Source organism: Gossypium raimondii, chromosome 8, assembly GCF_025698545.1.
Source record: "Gossypium raimondii isolate GPD5lz chromosome 8, ASM2569854v1, whole genome shotgun sequence".
Taxonomy (NCBI): domain Eukaryota; kingdom Viridiplantae; phylum Streptophyta; class Magnoliopsida; order Malvales; family Malvaceae; genus Gossypium; species Gossypium raimondii.
Window position 1 is genome coordinate 39,410,725 of NC_068572.1, and position 23,606 is coordinate 39,434,330.

General features: G+C 32.6%; 1 protein-coding gene across 1 annotated transcript; it reads left to right on the forward strand.

Annotated features, from left to right (window-relative positions):
* The first annotated feature begins 19,697 nt into the window (after positions 1 to 19,697).
* On the forward strand, positions 19,698 to 21,800 carry LOC105791409 (V-type proton ATPase subunit E). Its single transcript, XM_012619474.2, has 6 exons — positions 19,698 to 19,959; positions 20,048 to 20,148; positions 20,550 to 20,706; positions 20,802 to 21,019; positions 21,188 to 21,287; positions 21,538 to 21,800. Exons 1-6 carry the CDS (start codon positions 19,858 to 19,860, stop codon positions 21,571 to 21,573), a joined length of 714 nt encoding a protein of 237 aa, XP_012474928.1. The 5' UTR covers positions 19,698 to 19,857; the 3' UTR covers positions 21,574 to 21,800.
* The last annotated feature ends 1,806 nt before the right edge of the window (positions 21,801 to 23,606 follow it).

The window sequence follows — 23,606 nt, forward strand, 5'->3', positions numbered from 1 at the left end:
GGTTAATCATTAACTAAACATGATTAATAAATGGTAAACTAAACTAATTAAGCTTAATTACACATTAATTAAGTAGAGAGAGAGAGAGAGAGAAAATGTTAGTGGGAAAAGAAGTGATCACCTTTCTCCCAAAACTTGTCATCCATGGTTGAAGAGAAGAAAATTCTTTTTCAATTTGATCCAAATTACCGAGGTAATTAAGCAGTTTTCCTTAAGATTTTTATAGATTCATGATCCATTTAGCTTAATCTAAGTAACCCAATCCTTAGATTTTGAGATTGTTAAGTTTGTATCAACTTGCCAATTATAAGGTTTGTAAGATTAAAGCTTGAAATTAGTATATATGTAATTGTTAAGTTTTAATAGTATTGATATGGTCACTGTCGAAAAAAAAAAAGGGTCAAAATGAAGGGGCTAAATTTATGTTTATGCCATCTAATTTTACCTAACACTTGTTTGACCTTATTTATTAATCAAAATTGCTCCAAATACATATATTTTTTCATTCTATAATTGTTTCGACTTTTTCTTCTCCCTGTGTTCACATTCACAGCCATCCTTTTATTAGAGAATGGACTTTTGAGTCGAAAACACCAAAATAAAAAGACCCTAGAGCAAGTGGGCTTCCAACGGGCCCAACATTAAAATTGAAACTAAACAAAGATTTGGCATAACTAAAAAACAAAAGCGGTCATCGATGAGATTGTGTAATTGGGCTAAACTTAGACTGAAAATGGGCTTCATTATTCGACTTAAACAAACTTGGGCTTGACTAGATTTTTAAGCGTAAAAAACAATCGAGGCTTGAAAATAAATTAGGCCGAAAAACTTATCTCAACTCGGTCAATATTAATTTATATTCACGAATAAAATCATTTAATGATTCATTTATCTAAGATAATATTTTCTTATGAAAAATACTTAAATAATATTTTTTCCTTTATTTTTATATTCAAATTTATTTAATTTTGTCTATTTAATTTTTTGTTTGCATGTTTGATTTAATTTAGTTGTAAATTACATTCAAATGTTGGTTTAGTTAATTTCTAATAAAATCAAAGGCCCACCAAATTCAAAAGTTGAAATGTACAGTCTATACAATGATTTACAATGATTTTTAGCATTGAATGAATTGAATTTGATTCAAATTGGTAAAAATATTTTTAAATATTAAACTTGATAATTTAGTTCAATTTCAAATATTAAGCTTAATATCCTAAGTTCAAATCCATATAAATGTACTTTTTTATTTCTCACGCTTTTATTGTACAAAATAATTATCAAATATGTTTTTGTTATAAATATCTTATTAAGTGGATGTCATCATGGTTAAGATAAAGTTTTGATGTACTTTAAATTCTAATAGTTATTAGAATTAGATCTCTACTTCTTTTATACTTCTTATGCCTATAAATAGAGACTCTGATGAAGTATTGGAATCATCCCTTTGATTAATAAAGTACATTCTCTATTGCTTTCATATTTTCTTTGTTCATTATTCTCTCCCTCTTTCTTTATTTTATAACACGTTATCAGCACGATGATTCTCTATTTTTTCAAAATCTTTCGAAGTCCCACAAATCAACTTTCAGGATGTTGAAAGATTGAATCTCAGAATGGATGCTCGTGATAATAGTCAAGGTGATGACGATGATGTTAAAGATCTTCAGTTATATTTTACTATGTTTTATTTATTATATCATATTTATTATAATTGGAGAATAATCATGACAACATGAATGGATAGATTCTGATTTAAAATACACGTATGCTTACGATGTTGATTATGAAATAAAAAATCAATAGAGACGTTTAGAAGTCTATCCTACCAGATTTGTTGCATTCCCCGAAGTGAATGTAAACATAAAGAAAATAAAAGATATACTCATGGACCACTAAAAGTGGATGCATAGTAATAAATAAGAGAACAGTAAGAGTTCTCAAGATAACTCTTCAAAGGGTAAAGATAACTTATGTTATTAATGTGATATGAAATATTATTGGCCACATATGTGGTGTATGCCCAAATATGTTGTTTTGTTAATATTCTTTGAAGAAGGATATGAGAATGTAGTAATGCATTCTATCATTATAAATAGAAATTATTTATCTTATTTGGTATCAAACAAACAAATATTATTCTAATATTTGATAGTACAAAATTAGTTCAAAGCTCCGAAGAGCTAATATATTAATATTTAAAAGCACAAAATTTGCTATTCCTAAAGCGAATATTACATATAATTATTTGGAAATTATATTTATTAACTTAGTGGAATTATGGACTTCACATTCATTTATTAGTGTAATTATGGACTTCACATTCATTTAGACATTTCCAGAGTAAATGTTACAATAGTACTTATATGTGGATTCAAATTAAAAGAAATGATAATAAAATTATCAATTTGTTACAATTTAATACAATTGAAACACATGTTAAAGTAAACCGAAGTTGACTACTACAAATGCATTTACTACTTGGCATGACCAGTTAAACCATCCTGAATCATAAATCATACAAAAATTAATTGAGAATTTATATGGACATTCATTAAAGAACTAGAAGGTTATTTAATTTAAAATATTCTTATTTGTTATTTGTTCTCAATGAAAATTGATTCTTAGAAACACATTAGATAAAGTTGAGATTTAGTGTCTTACATTTCTGAAATAAATATGGGTCCATTCATCCACCATGTAGATGGTTTTGATATTTTATGATTTTGGTAGATGCATCTACAAAATAATCACATGCGTTATCAACTTGCAACGTGTCGTTTGCGAGATTGCTTGTTTAAATGATTAATTTCAGATTATGCAATTAAAATAATTCGTCTTGCTAATGTTGGTGAGTTTACATCCCAAGTTTTCAATGATTATTGCATGTCAATTGCGATAAAAGTTGAACATCTTGTAGCTCATGTTCAAACACAAAATGATTTAGCTGAATTGTTTATCAAATGCCTCCAACTAATAGCTAAATCATTACTTATAAGAACAAAACTTTCTATTTCAGCATGAGATTGTATTGATTTATATGTTGTACGCATCAAGCCAATAAATTATAAATACTTCCCATTACAATTGATTTTTAGTCAAGAGCCACATATTTCCCATCTTACAATTTTTAGATGTGCGGTATATGTTTCAACTGCTCCACCACCACATACAAAGATGGGTCATAATAAGATATTGAGAATGTATATTTATATGAGACTCCTTATAATATTTTTGAGCTATTAATTTGATATTTAATTATGACATGAGTTGTCAGTTTTCTCAACATTAAGGGGAAATAATAAAAAGCTGGATTAATAAAGTACTTGAAATGAATTATCAATGTCTAAGATCCTCGTACAAAACAATGTGAACCAGAAGTTCAACACGAATTAAAATAACAAAAGAAAATGAGGATCCTAGGCCTAAATCTACTAAGGAATATAAAAATTGGAAAAGATTGGCCAAAATGGAAAGATGCAATTCAAGCAGAATTGAATTCACTTTCTAAACGTGAAGTTTTTGGACCTGTAGTCCAAACACCTAAAGGTGTAAAGCCGGTAGGATATAAATGGGTATTTGTGCAAAAACAAAATGAAATTGATAACGTCGTAAGATATAAAGCTCGACTTGTAGCACAAGGATTTTCGCAAAAAGGCCCGGCATTGATTATGAAGAGACATATTCTCCTGTGGTGGATGTAATCACGTTCAGATATATTATTAGTCTGGCAGTACGTGAAAAACTTGACATGCATCTAATGGATGTTGTTACATCCTATTTATATGGTACACTTGATAGTGAAATTTATATAAAAATCCCTGAAGGATTTAAAATCCCGGAAGGATATAAAGTTTCTTGAGAAAATTGCTCGATCAGATTAAAAAAAAGTTTATATAGATTAAAACAATCTAGACATATGTGGTACAATCGTCTTAGTGAATACTTGTTAAAAGAAGGTTACAAAAACGATCCAATTTATGTATGTGTCTTCATAAAAAGGTTTGGATCAAATTTTGTGATAATTGTTGTTTATGTTGATGATTTAAATATTATTGGAACTCCTGAAGAGCTTCAAAATATAATAAATTGTTTAAAGAAAGAATTTAAAATGAAAGATCTCGGAAAAAAAAAAGTTTTATATTGGCTTACAAATCGAGCATTTAAAAGATAAAATTCATGTTCATTAATTAACTTATTTGGAAAAGATATTATAGAAATTTTACATGGATAAAGCAACCAATTAAGTACTCCGATGGTTGTACGATCGTTAGATGTGAATAAAGATCAATTTTGTCCTTGCGAGAATGATGAAGAGTTTCTTGGTCCTAAAGTACCATATCTAAGTGCCATAGGGGCATTGATGTATCTTGCAAACAACACAATACTTGATATAGCTTTCGCTGTAAACTTGTTAGCAAGATTTAGTTCTTCTCAAACATGTAGACATTGAAATGAAATTAAACATATATTTAGATATTTCAGATAGACTATTGATATGAGGTTATTTTATTCAAATGATTCAAAATCCCTGTTAGTTGGCTATGCTGATGTTGGATACTTATTAGATCCACATAAATGTCGATCTCAAACAGGATATTTATTTACATGTGGGGTACTACCATATCATGGTGTTCGACAAAGCAAACATTAACTGCTACTTCTTCAAATCATGAAGAAATTATTGCAATGCATGAGGCAAGTCGAGAGTGTGTTTGGCTAAGGTTATTGACCCAACATATCTAGAAGATATGTAATTTTCCTTTATAGGAAAAGATGACAACTATCTTATATGAAGATAATGCAACATGTATAGCTCAATTGAAGGGTTGTTAAATCAAAGGTGATAGAACGAAACATATTTCGCCAAAATTATTCTTCACCCATGATCTTGAGAAAATAGGTGATATAAATGTTCAGCAAATTCGTTCTAGTGATAATTTAGCATATCTTTTTACTAAAGTATTGCCAACTTCAACATTTGAAAGACTACCACACAAGATTGGAATGCGTCAACTCAAAGATGTAATGTAATGTTGCCATTAGGGGAGTCTAAAACAAGTTGTACTCTTTTCCTTTAACCGAGGTCTTGTACCATTGGGTTTTCCTGGTAAAGGTTTTTAATGAGGCAACTTGTAATAGAAGATTGTGTATTCTTTTTCCTTCATTAGGTTTTTATCCCATAGGATTTTTCCTAATAAGGTATTAACGAGGAACTTTATCTACTAATGGACATTCAAGGGGGAGTGTTATGAATATCTTATTAAGTGGATGTCCATTATGGCCAGGATAAAATTTTGATGTACTTTAAATTCTAATAGTTATTAGAATTAGATCTCTACTTCTTTTATACTTCTTATGCCTATAAATAGAGACTCGATGAAGCATTGTAATTATCCCTTTGACTAATAAAGTACATTCTCTATTACTTTCATATTTTCTTTGTTCTTTATTCTCTCCATCTTTCTTTATTTTATAACAGCTTTTCATATTTTATTATTGAAAACAAATTTTTATTTTCTTTACCAAATGTGTTTTTTAATTTTTTAAAACAGAAAATTATTATTTATTTACTTTCTTTCATATGACTGTAGCATCATGATTCCTAATTTTTGTTTTTTGATACATTGCCTAGAAATATTCATAGCCCCTCCCAACTCTTAAATAAAAGGATAATGTGGTTCAGTGCACTCGAAGCCACATCCTCTTGCACTGGCAACAATGCCGATGCAACCTAGCAAAGACTCAATCAGCAATTAGAACTATTTTTTGAAAATGAAAATATAAAATATTATTAGAAATCAAACAAAGGCTAAATTTCTAAAAATCTATGCTATTATAATACATTTGATTGAGTTGGAGTCACCCATTAATTGAGTTTTAACTCAATTGTAGGTTTGCCAAAAGTTTATTTATTTCACAAAGCAACAAATATTATTTTGAGGATATTTATATCTTTTTTATATTTTGATAAATCTAAAAATATATGCTATCGAAACCATTTTTTTTGTAAAAAAAGGGGTTGACTTGGGTTTTGAAAATAAAAACGAGTATGGGAGTCGCCACCAATCTTTTTTGATGAGGTGTGATCGGGTCACCTCGAAAAGTGGTTGTTTTTAATAAATGATTTGATTTTATTAAAATAACAATTTTGGTCTACGAAATTCAAAAAAACAGGCTTGGGAGTCAGTTATATACGAGGAAGGATTAGCACCTTCGTAACGCCCAAAATTGGTATCTAATTGATTAATTAATGTCTTAACGTCGAAAATTGAAAACTCGAAAAGAATTTAAAAATACAATCCTTTTTTATTAATGTAAATTTTAAAATCATTTGAGTAAATTGAAAAGTGAGTTAAAGACCCACTCATCTCAAAGTAACGAAATATTACATCTCGTAAGTTACGACACGATATTTGAAACTTTTGAGAATAAGCTTGCCTCTAACTTTTATTGAAATTTCGAATTCTGAAGTTAAAAGAATATTTTACCATTTAGGTTTGACGAGAAAATCGAAACCCCGTAAGTTAGGGTACGATTTCTCGAATTACCAAAATGCGAAATGTTACGAGATTTCCTTCATTTTTTGAAATTTTAAAAGGGTACTTTGTTGTTTAGGTTTAACGAGAAAATCGAAACCTCGTAAGTTAGGGTACGATTTTCTCGAATTGCCAAAACACAAAATATGGCCTTATGAAAAAAAAATTTCTTAGTGAATAGTCACGAGTACAACGCTTAAAGGCGTACATTTATTGTTTGGGAGTAAAACAAAGTGGATTATATCGAACAAAAACGTTGAAACATCCACGATACAATAACATGAAATAAAATATAGTAGCGCGCACAGGGCAATAATACACGAATACAATATTATGCAAGTGAATGCCAATGATATGAAAGCGAGTAAACGAATTAAAGTACACACAATGGCAATAATCTCACAACATTCATCATTTAAACACAAACATCGATAAATAAAGACCAATGAATTAAACAATAATTTAACAAAAGGTATAAAACAAATTAAAATCAAATAAAATGTAAAAACAATTTTAAAATGATAGTGATGAGTTTAAAATATATAATGCAAAACAATAAATTTAAAGTTAATAACATACAAAACAATTCTAAAAGGATAATATATATAAAAGAATATAACAAATAATGTATATATATATATATATATATATATATATATATATATATATATAAAAGTATAAAATAAATAATAAAAAAGAAAAATCTTTGAAATGAAAAAATAAGTATATAGAAAATACGAAACAGCCTTATATATATGAAAATTTACAATATATATATATATATATATATAATAGTTTACAATAACTAATATAAAAGAACAAAAAATTTAAATAAAGAATAAATAAAACAGTTTGAAATAAATAACATATAAAACTTAAAATTAAAGATGATAAAAGAGTTTTTTTTTTAAAAAAGATAATTAAATAAATTAAATGGACTAAGGATGAAATTGGATTCGAACTAAAAAATCGGGGTCTAAACCGCAAATAAATAAAACAGGGTTGCAAGGGACTGAAATAGAGCGCGCGTGTTAAGTTAAATTTTGAGCTTAACATATTCAATTAAATTATTTAAATTGTTGATTACTTTTTTTGGTTAATTAAGTTATAATTCAGCCTAAATTGATTAGAGACATTCTATGCCGTAATAATTTAATTGCACTCCAATTCAACAATTTAATTTTAATTTTAATTTTATATGCAGGTTGATGCCCGTATAAGCTCAATTTGGAAGGTAATTCGCATAAATAAAGCTGCTGGAAGAGGATGGTCAGATGTTGGTTTTAAAGAATTTGAATTAACAATGAAACAAAGAAGGAAATTCGGTCCAATTGGATGTACAGCAGGCCGAATGTGCGACAAAAATCAGCTAGGGAATTATTTTTAATTCCCCAAATTCCCTTCTTGCTAGCGGTGGCCGACCTCAATTAATTCAAGGAAATTTAATCAGCCTTGAAGAGTTCAAATAAAATAGAACTCTTTTAGGCTGAAGCTGTTTTTATGCAACGGGATCAGCTAGGATAAATGGGGATAGGATCGAATTATTTTTGATTTTTGCTGGAGGCCGTTAATTTTTCCATTAAAAGAGGCAGTCAGCGGCTTTAAAAGGGGAGTCGAACAGCAGAGGGGCGTCACAATTGAGCAGGAAAATTCTCTAATTAAACCAGCCAAAGTCGGTTAACCAGCAGGAGTAGCAGCTTGAAGATTTCAGCTAAGCGAAAGGAAGGAAGCTCGACGTTTTCTTTTCAAAAATTCAGTTTGTAATTCATGTTGTCTCCAATTGACTTTGGTTTTGTTTTATTTGCTATGAGTGGCAGAATAATTAAGCTTAGTTAGACACTTATGAAACCTAGCATAAGGAATTTGAAGGTTATTTAGTTTAAATTCGGATTTGGCATTCTTGAGTTGCTAATTTTATCGTTCGAAGAATTTTTCTAAATTAATTAGATTAATCACCTATCTAATTTAGGACTTTCCTCATAATCATCTAAGTGTAATTGAGTAATCAAATGTCTTCATTAAACTTGGAACTAGTGATAATAAATTGGCATGCCGCTAATTGAAGCAACTTCGGATTTAATTTTGGAAGCCGCTGGAGGATTTTCTTTAATTAACGCAAGGCGAAGTCTCAAAAAAATACTTAGTGCACTTTTAATTACTCAACAAAGAATAATTAAGGGTAGGTATTCGAGTATGAACGTTCTCTATTTGAATTTGAATTTATTTGGGATAAGAATTAATTTCGTAAGTGATTTTCTTCGGCCTTGTTGCTAGATTAGATTGTTAAAATAATTAAATGACGATAGGGACTTGTGCTAGGTGGATTAAGGAGTACTAACTAAGCACTCTTTCTCTGAATTCGACACCCTTTCAGCATTTGCAATTACGCTAAATTATACTTGTTACCCAAGAGCATTATTAGAAAATTCTCCCCATTTTTCCTTTCTTGCAAACTTTTATATTAACTTAATTTCAATTCTTTTCAAATAGGTTTGTCACGAGCTTCTTCGTGGGACGATTCCGTACTTACTCTATATTACCAGTTAATATTGGCTGAGTAGTGGATTAAATTCGGTGGATGTAACGACAGCTACCAAATTTTGGCGCCGTTGCCGGGGAAGCGACGTAGTCAAATCTATTTGATTTTCAGAACTTACTTTGTTTTCTTGTTTTTTGTCTTTGCAGGTAGATTAGTCCATTTAGTATATGTTATTAAGGAGCGGACAACGAACATCGAAGTTCCCTGTTAACATTACCGATCAACAAGCCGAATCTCACAATCTCTATGAGCCTAACGGTTTAGAGGACATCGGCATGGCCAACCAGACCTTGAAGCAATTGGCCGCACCTAACTTGGCTGCGCAACCACCATCTATCACTTATCCTGCCCTTGATAGGCCATTAAAGCTTAATTCGGGATTCCTGAACTTGTTACCGAAATTCAATGGACTGCCAAGTGAGGACCCTTACCGTCATATTAATGAATTTATAATAACTTGTTCGACTATGCAGCCAGATGGCATTGAAGAGAAACAAATCAAGCTCCGAGCTTTTCCTTTCTCATTACAAGGTTTGGAGAAGGACTGGTTATATTATATGCCGTAAGGTTCATTTACGACGTGGACAGGGTTACACAAAGCTTTTCTTGAGAAGTTCTTTCCGGCATCGAGAATAGGGTCAATCAGGAAGGAAATTTGTGGAATTAAGCAACTGGTAGGTGAGTCATTATACGAGTACTGGGAAAGATTTAAACGGCTATGTGCGAGTTGTCCACAGCATCAGATTAGTGAATAGCTTTTAGTACAATATTTTTATGAGGGGTTGATGCCACAAGATCGAGGAATGATTGATGCAGCGAGTGGAGGTGCATTGGTTGATAAAACTCCGGAGCAAGCCCGAAATTTGATTGCTAATATGGCGCAGAATACACAGCAATTCGGTCTCAGGAGGTCCGATTTGGGTAAACGAATGGATGAGGGCCAGTCGAGTATGATGGAGGCTCAGTTAGCTAATTTAACGGCTATGATAAGTAAATTGATGACTGGAGGTAATGCGAAAGCTTCACTATGTGGCATTTGTTGTTTGGAAGGACATACCACAGATATGTGTCTGACATTACAGGAAGGGGAAGCTAACGCCGTCTTTCCAAATCAGAGAAGGTATGATCCATACTCAGCTACCTATAATGAGGGATGGAGAGACCATCCCAATCTCAGATATCAAAATCGAGCCACACCTCCAGGATTCGAGCAGCAAAATTCCTGACAATATAATTCGTCACAGCAACAACCCAACCATCAAAGTCTTAGTGCTGAAAATAAGACTCATACCATGCTTGAACAAATGATGAAGATGATGGTTGACCAGAAGAAGGAAACCGATGGAAGATTTCAGTCTTTGGAAACGGCAGTGAAGCAGTTGCAAACCAGAGCCTCGTCGACTGACATTAATCTTGGGAACTTGCAAGCACAGGTAAATAACCGGTTACCATCACAGCCCGTGGCAAATCCGAGGGATAATGTCAGTGCTATAACTTTGCGAAGTGGGAAGGAGTTGAGATCAATACTAAAGAAAGTCCAAAACAGTGATGAGGAAAACAACACTGAGGTAAAAAAGGTTTGATTTAGTGATATTGAAGAGGAAAATTTAGCCTTGCCGAAGGTTGATTTACAACTGTCGCAAATAGCACCAAAGGAAGTAGGGAAATCACGTTTACAACAGTCCACTGCTTTGCATGATGCAGCAAACTCTGATCAGGAAATGAGGGTTCCCAAGCTTAGAGCACAAGCAAATCAGAACGCTAATAACCAACCTCGGTCTTATGTGCCGAATGCGCTATTTCCACAGTGTTTGAGGAAGGAAAAGTCAGACGACGTCAATGCCGAAATTCTAGAGACTTTCCGTAAGGTACAAGTTAATATCCCATTGATTGATGCAATTAAACAAGTACCTAGATATGCTAAGTTTTTAAAAGAATTATGCACATCTAAAAGGAAATTAATTGGAAATGAGAAGATTAGCCTAGGCGAAAATGTCTCTGCGGTATTTCAAAAGAAACTTCCTATTAAATGTAAAGATCCTGGAATGTTTTCGATACCTTGTAAGATAGGAGACCTTAAACTTGATAGAGCTATGCTCGATTTAGGAGCTTCTATAAATGTCATGCCTAGGAGTATCTATGATAAAGTTCAATTAGGTGCATTAAAAGACACGGGACTGATAATTCAACTTGCAGATAGAAGTAATGCCTACCCTGATGGCGTTTTAGAAGATGTTCTAGTGCAAGTGAATGAGTTAGTTTTCCCAGCTGATTTTTATGTTTTAGACATGGGAGCTAGTGATAACTCAGTTGATGTACCCTTACTTTTAGGTAGACCCTTCCTTAAGACAGCTAGAACGAAAATTGATGTGCATAAAGGGAACTTAACAATGGAATTTGATGGTGAGATAATTAAATTTAATATATTTGATGCTATGAGATATCCCACTGATATTAATTCTGTATTTACACTTGATGTAATTGACAATTTTGTTCAAGATGTCTATGAATTAGGGGAAGAAGACGAGTTGAAAAGCGTTATAACTAAGAGCATTTTTTATATCGACAAGCAGGAATTTATCATTTCTGATTCTTTAATTGACTCAGTTTGTACTTTAGACTCGCCCAAATTAACACGATTCAAGCCGATTCTCCCTAATCTTACGGTGACTGGTAAGCAAGTCCCTTCATTGATTTCGCCACCTAAATTAGAGTTAAAAGAGCTGCCCGAAAATTTAAAGTACATTTATTTAGGGGAAAATCAAACTTTACCATTGATAGTGGTGAATGCCTTGACTGAATCCCAAGAATCTAAGCTGTTTAGAGTTCTTAGGGAGCATAAAGAAGCCTTCAGTTGGACACTAGCCGACATTAAGGGACTTAGTACGACTTTGTGTACCCACAAGATAGCCTTGGAACCAGATTCAGTCCCCAAAAGAGACCCCCAACGCCGATTGAATCCACCAATGATGGAGGTAGTTAAGACTGAAATTTTAAAATGGTTGGAAGCCGATGTCATTTATCCTATAGCCGATTCAAAGTGGGTAAGTCCAATTCATGTTGTACCTAATAAGGGAGGAACTACAATAGTTACCAATAAGGAGGGGTTAGAGATTCCTACGAGAGTGCAGAATGGTTGGCGGGTTTGTATAGACTATAGGAAACTGAACAAAGCCACTTAAAAATACCACTACCCCCTTCCATTCATGGATCAAATGTTAGAAAGGTTAGCTGGTCGCTCACATTTTTGTTTTTTAGATGGTTATTCAGGTTATTTGCAGGTACCTATTGCGCTTGAGGATCAAGAGAAGACCACCTTCACTTGCCCGTTTGGAACTTACGCTTTCAAGAGAATGCCTTTTGGATTGTGCAACGCACCAGTTACTTTTCAAAGAGGTATAACGAGCATATTTTCAGATTTTATTTCACATTTAATGGAGGTGTTCATGGATGATTTTACGGTTTATGGTGATTCATTTGATCAATGTTTGCATCATCTTGTGTTAGTTCTTAGGTGTTGCATTGAGACTAACTTAATATTGAATTTTGAGAAATGCCATCTCATGGTTGAAAAGGGCGTAGTATTGGGGCATGCCGTCTCAGCTAAAGGTTTAGAAGTCGACCAAGCCAAAGTCGAGGTAATTAAAAATCTACCTTATCCAGGTACTGTGAAAGGAATTCGATCCTTCTTGGGTCATGTAGGTTTTTACCATCGGTTCATCAAGAACTTTTCCCAGATATCGTCACCTTTATGTGCATTGCTCGGTAAGGATGTCGCATTTGAATTTAGTGAGAATTGCAAAAAATCTTTTGATGAATTGAAATTGAAATTGATCACAGCTCCTATCATTCAAGGACCGAATTATGCATTACCTTTTGAGATTTTATGTGATGCTAGTGATAAGGCTGTTGGTGCGGCTTTAGGACAAAGAAATGGTAAGGAGTCTTATATTATCAGGTATGCTAACGAGCTATTGAACCCAGCTCAATGCAATTATACCACGACCAAGAAAGAGCTCTATGCCATAGTTTTTGCCTTAGAAAAATTTAGAGCATACTTGTTAGGAGTCAAAGTTGTTGTATTTTCTGACCATGGTGCTCTTAAATATTTGTTGCATAAAAAAGAAGCTAAGCCCCGATTAATAAGATGGATTTTACTTTTGCAGGAATTTGACTTGGAAATTAAAGATGAGAAAGGTAAGGAGAACCTTGTGGCCGATCATTTGAGTAGGATAGAGACTGGAATTTTGAGGGATGAGCCGAGTGATTTATTTCCTGATGAGCGACTTTATAGTGCGTCTAGTGTTTTGCCATGGCATGCCGACATAGTGAACTACTTAGTGACTAAAGAGTTCCATACGAATGCACCTAGACATTTAAGAGAAAAAATTAGAAGTCAAGCCCGATTTTACTTATGGGAAGAGCCATACCTTTGGCGATTTTGTAGTAATCAAATAATTAGGCGTTGTGTCGATGATAGTGAGATAGATTCTGTGCTTAATTTTTGTCATTCTCGAGAAGGTGGAGGACATTTTGGGCCTAAGAGAACAGCTCATAAAATACTTGAGTGTGGGTTATTTTGGCCGACTATTCATAAAGATTCATATGCATTTTGTAAAAATTGTGCATCATGTCAAAAAACCAGAAATTTAAGTAGCAGAAATCAAATGCCATTACATAATTTTTATGTTTGTAATAAGCCTTATTTGCACAATTTGGTGTCACTCACAAAGTATCGACAGCTTATCACCATCAAACCAATGGGCAAGCTGAGAGTAGTAACAAAGAGATTAAGGGAATTTTAGAGAAAATTGTTAAGCCCAATAGGAAAGATTGGAGTCAAATGTTAGATGAAGCATTGTGGGCTGTTCGAACGGCTTACAAAACGCCAATTGGGATGTCGCCTTACAGGGTTGTTTTTGGGAAGGCATGTCATCTTCTCGTAGAGCTTGAACATAGGTCATTTTGGGCTGTTAAGCAATGCAATTTGGATTATAGTTTGGCAGGTGAAAAGCGTAAGTTGAAGCTGCAAGAATTGGAGGAGTTGCGCTTGGAGGCATATGACAATTCGGTCATTTACAAAGGTAAGTCGAAGGCATTTCGTGACTCCAAGCTGATTCGCAAGGAATTTAAGGTGGGGGAAAAGGTACTACTCTTTAATTCTAAGCTTAAATTGTTTATCGGTAAGTTAAAATCAAGGTGGCTTGGTCCATTTATAATAACCGAAGTGCATCATCATGGGGCAATCGAAATTAGGAGTCTCGAAACTAATAAAATTTTCAAAGTAAATAGTCACAGGTTGAAACATTTTCATGAAGGAGAGCAAGCAGCATGGTTGGAGGAGATCAATCTTGAGGATCCATGAGAAATTGTGATGTCGAGCCAACGACTTAAAACGAAGGCGCTTGTGGGAGGCAACCCACGTATTCAGGGAAGTTTTCTTTTATCTTTTCCATTATTATTGTTTCTTTCCATTAAATAAATTTTAATTTTTAATTTTCTTTTGCATTAGGGGCAATGCAAACATTAAGTATGGGGGAGAATCAATTCATTGATTTTCTAACATATTTTATGTTTGTTTTAATTTAGCAACTTTCATAAATTTTGTTAAATTTCTTTACGTATTAAAATAAAAGAATGAATGTGTATTTTATGAATTCAAGATTGATTGTGATTGTTGTATGTCGATTGGTTGGGATTAATTTTGTTTTCAATTGACTGATTTTGGTTTTGAAAAGAAAAAAAACTTGATTTTGTGGTTTTAAATTGAAGAGATTTTTAGTCTGCTTACTTGATCAATTATGTGGTCCTTGTGAGAAACTTGAGCCTAGAGCGTAAGTTGGGACATCCATGCCAACTTGGGAGGTTATTATTCATTCATGTGTGATTATTGTTATCGACTATTAATTACTCTAGAGTTTGCTTTAGATCTTATTAAGGATAGTAATACATTTGATTTCCATTAATATGATTTAAGAGGCCATAGGAATTAAGCCACAATTACTCATAAAAAACCGACCTTGTCATTATTCCACTTAGCTAGCCAATTTGAAGCCTTAATTTCCTTATTTTTTCTACACCTCCAGAAATTAAGCCAAAGCCGAATCAACTCACCTTTTTAGGCTAGTTAATTCAGTTTGGAAGTTCATCATAATTTCGATATATGTTGGCCAATTTGGGGTGATGTTTAGCTGGAAATTAAAGGCTGATTTTCGTGAGAAAGAAGCAATAAGTTGCAGCCTTTCGAGTGAATTTAATGAATGAAGCGTTATGTGATCATAAGGAAATGGATCGGTTGAATCAAGGGATATGGAAACGATGAAAGGCTGATTGATTTAGTTATCTTCTTGAATTGTTGAAAAAAAAAAAGAAAAGAGAAATAAGAGAATTGATGACTTCCGACGATTAACTAGTCTAAGAAAATTAGCTCCACCATCCAAATTAATCCCTCCCGTCCTTAAATCATTACCTTGGCCCCATTACAACCTTAATTTGGCACCATCCAAATTTATGAAATTTTATGTATTATGTTAAGGTAAGATGGACAAGCAAGCCTATAGGGTTAATTACGGTTGATTTCAATTTGAGAGCGTTGTACTAGCCTAAACACAATGAGTGAAGAGTGTTAATAATTTTATTCTTTTCGGTGAGAATTGATCAAAGAAGCATGATTAATTTCCTCTATATTTTCCTCTCTTGAATAAACCAAAATCTAAATTGTTGATTTCAAAATTCATCCTAAGCTTGGGCTATGCAACAACTCTTGATTATTCTTGATATTTTTGAAATTCTTCTTGATTTTCGTCGACTTGATTGCTTAGGGACGATCAATAGTTTAAGTATGGGGGAGTTTGTTAAGTTAAATTTTGAGCTTAACTTATTCAATTAAATTTTTTAAATTGTTGATTACTTTTTTTGGTTAATTAAGTTATAATTCAGCCTAAATTGATTAGAGACATTCTATGCCGTAATAATTTAATTGCACTCCAATTCAACAATTTAATTTTAATTTTATGTGCAGGTTGATGCCCGTATAAGCTCAATTTGGAAGGTAATTCGCATAAATAAAGCTATTGGAAGACGATGGTCAGATGTTGGTTTTAAAGAATTTGAATTAACAATGAAACAAAGAAGGAAATTCGGTCCAATTGGATGTACCGCAGGCCGAATGTGCGACAAAAATTAGCTAGGGAATTATTTTTAATTCCCCAAATTCCCTTCTTGGCCGACCTCAATTAATTCAAGGAAATTTAATCAGCCTTGAAGAGTTCAAATAAAATAGAACTCTTTTAGGCTGAAGCTGTTTTTATGCAACGGGATCAGCTAGGATAAATGGGGATAGGATCGAATTATTTTTGATTTTTGCTGGAGGCCGTTAATTTTTCCATTAAAAGAGGCAGTCAGCGGCTTTAAAAGGGGAGTTGAACAGCAGAGGGGCGTCACAATTGAGCAGGAAAATTCTCTAATTAAACCAGCCAAAGTCGGTTAACCAGCAGGAGTAGCAGCTTGAAGATTTCAGCTAAGCGAAATGAAGGAAGCTCGACGTTTTCTTTTCAAAAATTCAGTTTGTAATTCATGTTGTCTCCAATTGACTTTATTTTTGTTTTATTTTCTATGAGTGGCTGAATAATTAAGCTTAGTTAGACACTTATGAAACCTAGCACAAGGAATTTGAAGGTTATTTAGTTTAAATTCGGATTTGGCATTCTTGAGTTGCTAATTTTATCGTTCGAAGAATTTTTCTAAATTAATTAGATTGATCACCTATCTAATTTAGGACTTTCCTCATAATCATCTAAGTGTAATTGAGTAATCAAATGTCTTCATTAAACTTGGAACTAGTGATAATAAATTGGCATGCCGCTAATTGAAGCAACTTCGGATTTAATTTTGGAAGCCGCTGGAGGATTTTCTTTAATTAACGCAAGGCGAAGTCTCAAAAAAATACTTAGTGCACTTTTAATTACTCAACAAAGAATAATTAAGGGTAGGTATTCGAGTATGAACGTTCTCTATTTGAATTTGAATTTATTTGGGATAAGAATTCATTTCGTAAGTGATTTTCTTCGGCCTTGTTGCTAGATTAGATTGTTAAAATAATTAAATGACGATAGGGACTTGTGCTAGGTGGATTAAGGAGTACTAACTAAGCACTCTTTCTCAGAATTCGACACCCTTTCAGCATTTGCAATTACGCTAAATTATACTTGTTACCCAAGAGCATTATTAGAAAATTCCCGCCATTTTTCCTTTCTTGCAAACTTTTATATTAACTTAATTTCAATTCTTTTCAAATAGGTTTGTCATGATCTTCTTCGTGGGACGATTCCGTACTTACTCTATATTACCAATTAATATTGGCTGAGTAGTGGATTAAATTCGGTGGATGTAACGACAGCTACCAGCGCGCAGGGAAAGAAAGACTGATCGAGTAATATTCCCCAGTCCTGAAGGGCAACATTTCAGCGCGGATTAAAATGAAACCAGTATAAAATTTATGGGCCAAAACGAAAGAGACAAAAGGGGCAGATTGCACCATGGCGCAAAAGGGGAGGGACCCTGTGCGCAAATAGCCCATTCACCGCAAAAATACGTGGATCTGTGGGCGGACGGGTCGTGTCGCGGGTCAAGGACCAAAACGACGTCGTTTTGGTGTCTGAACCTAAACTCCAAAACAGCGCCGTTTGGTGTCTTTATTTAACCCAAATTTTTTTCTGAAAACTCATTTTTACTATGTTTTAAAAAAAAAACTTTCAAAACCCCCATCTCTCTCAAACCCCCCCTTTTCGGCCTAAGGGTTTCGACCGTTGGCCACCATCAACCCCGCCGTGGGTGATGGTCGGAGGCACCCGACAATTGGGTTTTTAAACCCCGTTCCAAACAGGCGCAAAAGCCCACCCTTCTTGGCCGGAAGGTCGAAGAAAAAAGGTTCCCCCACACACTCTCTCGGTCTGATTTCGGCGACCAAAAGGGGTCTCCGACGACGGGATTCGCAGGGCGATTCCAGGTACTTTCGTTTTCCTTCCGTTTTTAATCGCTTTTTCGTTTACATATACATAGAAGAAAAATAGAAAAATAAAAAAATAGATATCTAAAACAAAAAAAAAAATCACCTTAAGTGCTTTTTTGCTTTTTATTTTTTGAAATGTTCGTAAAAAAGGGCAACCCCAAATACAGTGATAAGATTCGGCTTTTATATCCCATTTCAATCTCTTTCATTTCCATTTTTATATTGTTTTTTCTACGTTATTTTTTTATGTTTTTCTTTATTGTTGAGTGCTATTCTTCGTTTTGCAGGTGATTGATGGCGCAATTGGGGCGGCGACGTGGCCGTGGCAGACGCGCGGCGGTGGCGCGACATGACCTAGGATTATGGTTGCTGCCTCTTTTTTTGAAAATGGGCATTGGGCTTTTGAGATTTGGGTTTAATTGGGCTTGATATGTAATGGGTCATGGATTGTTGATATATTTATTTGTTTGCATGCATTGGGCCTGGGCTGAATTGGCCTACAACATATGCAATAAAATTTGAACCCAAAACACCTTAATACCCACTATCTCTATTTTATCAATTCAACCAAAGCCCTGCTTAATTTGTTTAACCAAAATCCTATTTAATTTGTATCTCAACTTTTAATAAATTTGTCATATAATTATTTTCTCCAAATAATGAATGTGCAATCTAATCTATAATTTATATAAAAGCATTAGTTTGGAAAAATTATTGAACTAATGAGAATATCATTTATTTTCTATCATATTATTAAATTGGTATTTAAAAATAATTATTATTTAATTTAGAATTATTAGTTATAACTTTATTTATAAATAAATTGAGATAATTTTGTTGACTCTGAAATAGAGTTATACTCATTATCTATAAACCAAAATAACTAATAATTAAGTTTAAAATACTATTTTAAAAATTCTATTTTTTTATAAGTAAAATTTTTATTTTCATATCTATTAACGTAATAAAATAAAATTATAGTTTGACTAAAAGTCTAAGTATATAGATAGATGATTTTATCTTTTAATTATCACTTAATTAGTGTTAGAATTATATATCAATTAAAATCTAAGTTTAAATTTATAAATAACAGTATAAATATTCAAAGGCCAATAGCACTGGAGATATATGTAAGATTATTTTAATTATGATGATATAATATAATATTATGTTATTTTTAAAAGTTATTTATTCGGTGCAAAACAGATGTTGTTTTATACTTTCTTCTTTATCTTATTATTATTATACATGACGTTATAAATGGACGAAAGGCTAATTTAAAAAAAAATAAAAGAGATTTAACATATAAGATTTTAATAATTATTTTTAATCATCATTATTAAATATATTTATTAATTAAATGTAAATATTTATTATTATTTTTAAATTTTAATTTAATATTATAATTTACTTTCTCTAAATTTCTATATTATTTTCAACCTCTTTTATTTACATGAAATATAAAATATATAAAAGAAAAAAACGCATTTATTACAGTAACTTCTAATCATCCCGTGGAAAAAAGGAGAGGGAAAATTTACAGCGGAGATACAATGCGAGGCTTGATTAATTCGGTCAGAATTGTTTTATTTAAACGAACGGCCCTTGATCAGACACATATACGGAGCACGTAAGAAAAATAAAAACTGGTTCAGCGACAGAGTTGGATTCATTTCTCTTACCTCTATCAAATACCACCCAAACATCGTCGTCTTCTACACTCTTCTCTGGTAAGTTCATCGAAAGATCAAATCAAGATCCCTGCCAAAATGAACGACGGTGATGTATCCAAGCAGATCCAGCAGATGGTGAGATTCATCCGCCAGGAAGCGGAGGAAAAGGCTAACGAGATCTCTGTTTCCGCTGAAGAGGTACTTCAATTCTCTCTATTTTATTCACTTTATGTTCCTTTTTGGATATTATGGTGAAAAATTGAATGTACAATGATGTGTATTTTAGGAGTTCAACATCGAAAAGCTTCAATTGGTGGAAGCGGAGAAGAAGAAGATTAGGCAGGAGTACGAGAAGAAGGAGAAGCAAGTTGAAATCCGAAAGAAAATGTAAATTCTTCAATTTACTTTACTTTTCCCTTTTTTCTGCTGTCTAAATTTCTGTTTTTACTTCAGTTTATTTATCGCACTGGATCTCTATGTTTTAGTGGATATTAGGTTTAATCCAAAGTGAGGTTAACATTTCTACTTAAATATAACCAAAATATAACACTTAACTTATTGGAAATTAGTCAGATTTCAAAACGGCACTATTGTAGTTAGTAATCCAAAACTTAATGTGATTTGGGTTTTATAGAACCTTGTAGAAGATTGGTTATCGTGGTGATAATTGATGTGAAAGTGAAGCGATTTTAGATTGTTTTGATGCATAATTGGCACTCAGGAGTTATCAATTAGGAATATACCCATTCTTGTGTGAAAAATATTCAATTTTATTCTAATTGTTGCAGTGAGTATTCGATGCAGCTTAATGCATCTAGGATCAAGGTCCTTCAGGCTCAAGATGATGTGGTTAATGCTATGAAAGAATCAGCATCCAAGGACCTTCTCAATGTGAGCCATGATCACCATGTTTACAAAAGGCTTTTGAAAGATCTAATTGTTCAGGTCTGTGCATTTCTGGATCATTAACCCTTTCTTGGAAAGTTGCAACATTAGATAAAACTCTTGGGAGGTTTTGATTTGAATAACTTTTATTGCAGAGTTTAGTTAGACTGAAAGAGCCTGGAGTCCTACTCCGTTGTCGCAAAGAAGATTTGCATTTGGTGGAGTCTGTTCTGGATTCAGCAAAGGAGGAATATGCTTCTAAAGTGAATGTTCATCCACCAGAGATAATCATTGATGATGTCCATCTTCCCCCTGGCCCTTCTCATCATCATGGTTTTTTCCATCATCATGCTGAGGCTCACGGACCTTTCTGGTATATATATATATATAAAAATATATATATATTAATTTTTGGTATTCTGTACCAACGTTTCTCCTTATAGATTATGAGCAGAGATGGTATTCTGTATATTATTACGTGTTTCGCTGAACAAGATCAGAGATGGAATACTAATACTTGTTTCTTTTTAAAATTTTGCAGCTCTGGAGGTGTAGTCATAGCATCTCGAGATGGAAAAATTGTGTTTGAGAATACCTTGGATGCACGGTTGGATGTTGCATTCAATAAGAAACTTCCAGAGGTGGGTTTTGTTAGATTTTGAGATACATTTAGATTATTTCAAACTTGTTTCTCTTATACTAATTCCACCTATAGTTTCTTGGTTATCCATGATTTCATAGCTTTAATGGAGAAATTGTTTCTCTAATTAACTATTAGCTTGAGTGGAAAGTTCAAGGTTTTGTAATTCTGATCATATAAGTTTAGCATAGCTTGATTTTGACCCTTAAATTAATACATTTTTCATTCTTTCCCTGTTTCTCTAATTGCAGATCCGCAAGTGGCTTTTTGGTCAGGTTGCTGCTTGAAGGCTTAAGATGGTATTGTTTTTCTCAGCAGCTTTTGTCATCGGCCATAGAGCATAGTGATTAAGTTATTTGTTCCATGTATTTGCTCTCTCATATTGTTCTCCCCGAATAGTTTATTTGTTTGATAAAAGTCAGTGAAACTCTTGTTCGATTGGTCCGTATATCATTTTGTGGGATTGTGAAAGTACTGTTTTTAAATAATGAATAAAATTTGAAATGTTTGCTTATTCACTTTTCGATAAGCAACTTAGCCTTTTGTCACGGTCTCAAACATTCATGTATGCCAATCTGATCCAATCCACTGAGCCTGAGCCATGTTGGATGGCAGGTGTGGGTCAGGTCTTTCCCCTAAACTCCAAAACTCTACCGGCCACAGGCTGCACTCGAGGCCTCTTTGCTTGAAACGTGCCTGGGTTAACAACACCGGCAGCATCATGCTGGATTTAGTGTCGATGATGGGTTAGTCAGCTAAAGCTGGCTTGGGCAGTATCAGTAGATACCCCTAAGGATGATCAATAAAATAGTCACTACAAATTATAGTTGCAATAAACTTGCTTTGCCTCTATATACGTGTATTAAATCCTTTCACGAGTTAAAGAGTGCAGTAATCAATTTTGAAATTATTAAAATATTAAAATAGAAAATGTTATACAAAAGCATTTGTCTTTTTCATATTTTTTGATAAAATAATACTATAATCTTATATTATATCCCTAATTAAGTTAGTATCATGTATCAACCAAGCACCAATTCATTTTGAAATTATTAAAATATAATTTCTTTTATAATGAAACAAATATTAATACAAAGGTACTTTTGTCTTTTCATTTTAATAAAATAACACTATAATCTATCTATACTTCTATTAAACCCTTAAGTAAGTTACTCTCACGAGTCAAGTAAGTACTAACTTACTTTTGAAATTACCAATACACTCTTACTTTTATAAAGTAAAAAATATTAATACAATATATTTGTCTTTTCATTTTTAATAAAATAATGGGTGAACTATATAAATGGTCACTCAACTATTAGCATGTTTCGGTTTGGTTATTCAAGTTTAAAAGTGTCTATTTTAGTCACTAACGTTATTGAAATTTAATATTTTGGTCACTCATCTATTAAACCACTAATGAAAAGTTGACATGGCATTTTTATTGGCATAATAGAAAATTTAGCCTCCAATATTTATAGATTCTATCAATTTGGTCCTAGTTCTAAAAGTTTAACAAATTTAACCCTCAACTTCACATATTCTATCAATTTAGTCTTTATTCTTAAAATTAAAAATTAAAACTTTAAAAATAAAAAATATTTAAAAGTTCGGTTTTGATAAAAATACATACAAAATTATAAATAAATTATTAAATAAATGTTACCCATTTCTCTTTTTTTTCTAACACGAAATTTATTTATTCAAATAATAATTTTGTAAATATAACAAATTTCTTAAAAATTCACAAACAAGACTTAAACTAGGTTCAAGCTTTTTCCCTTTTTTAGTTTTATTTTATAAATAATAATATGTTCATTATACATCTAGCCTTGTTTATTAGTCGTCGCCAAATTTACTAAGCACTAGACATCACCTTCTCCCACAACCACAACCACTAGCACCAATAACCTTTGCTCCAAACTCATTGATTTCCACATCCTCCATTGTTGTGCCATTGAATAAGGAATTAGTTATGGAGCTACCAACATGGCCTTTCACCTGCTAGGTCTCTAAGACCTCATCCTCAATTTTGTATGTATTTTTATAGAAATTTAACTTTTAAATAATTTTTGATTTTTAAAGTTTTTTTATTTTAAGAATCAAGACTAAATTGATAGAATGTATAAAGTTGAGGATAAATTTGTTGAATTTTTTTAGAACTAGGACCAAATGGATAGAATTTGTAAACATTAGAGAGCTAAATTTGTTATTATGCCAATAAAAAGTCGTGCCAATATTATGTTAGTGATTTAATGGAGATGTGACCAAAATATTAAATTTTGATAACGTTAGTGACAAATATAAAATTTTAGAAACC

What these genes read in the sequence shown, in the direction of transcription:
- LOC105791409 (XM_012619474.2), top strand. Translation starts at nt 19,858, where the DNA reads ATGAACGACGGTGATGTATCCAAGCAGATCCAGCAGATGGTGAGATTC. An exon ending in GTTGAAATCCGAAAGAAAAT is followed by an intron (nt 20,149 to 20,549) that starts GTAAATTCTTCA and finishes TAATTGTTGCAG; the next exon opens with TGAGTATTCGATGCAGCTTA. An exon ending in TCAATAAGAAACTTCCAGAG is followed by an intron (nt 21,288 to 21,537) that starts GTGGGTTTTGTT and finishes CTCTAATTGCAG; the next exon opens with ATCCGCAAGTGGCTTTTTGG.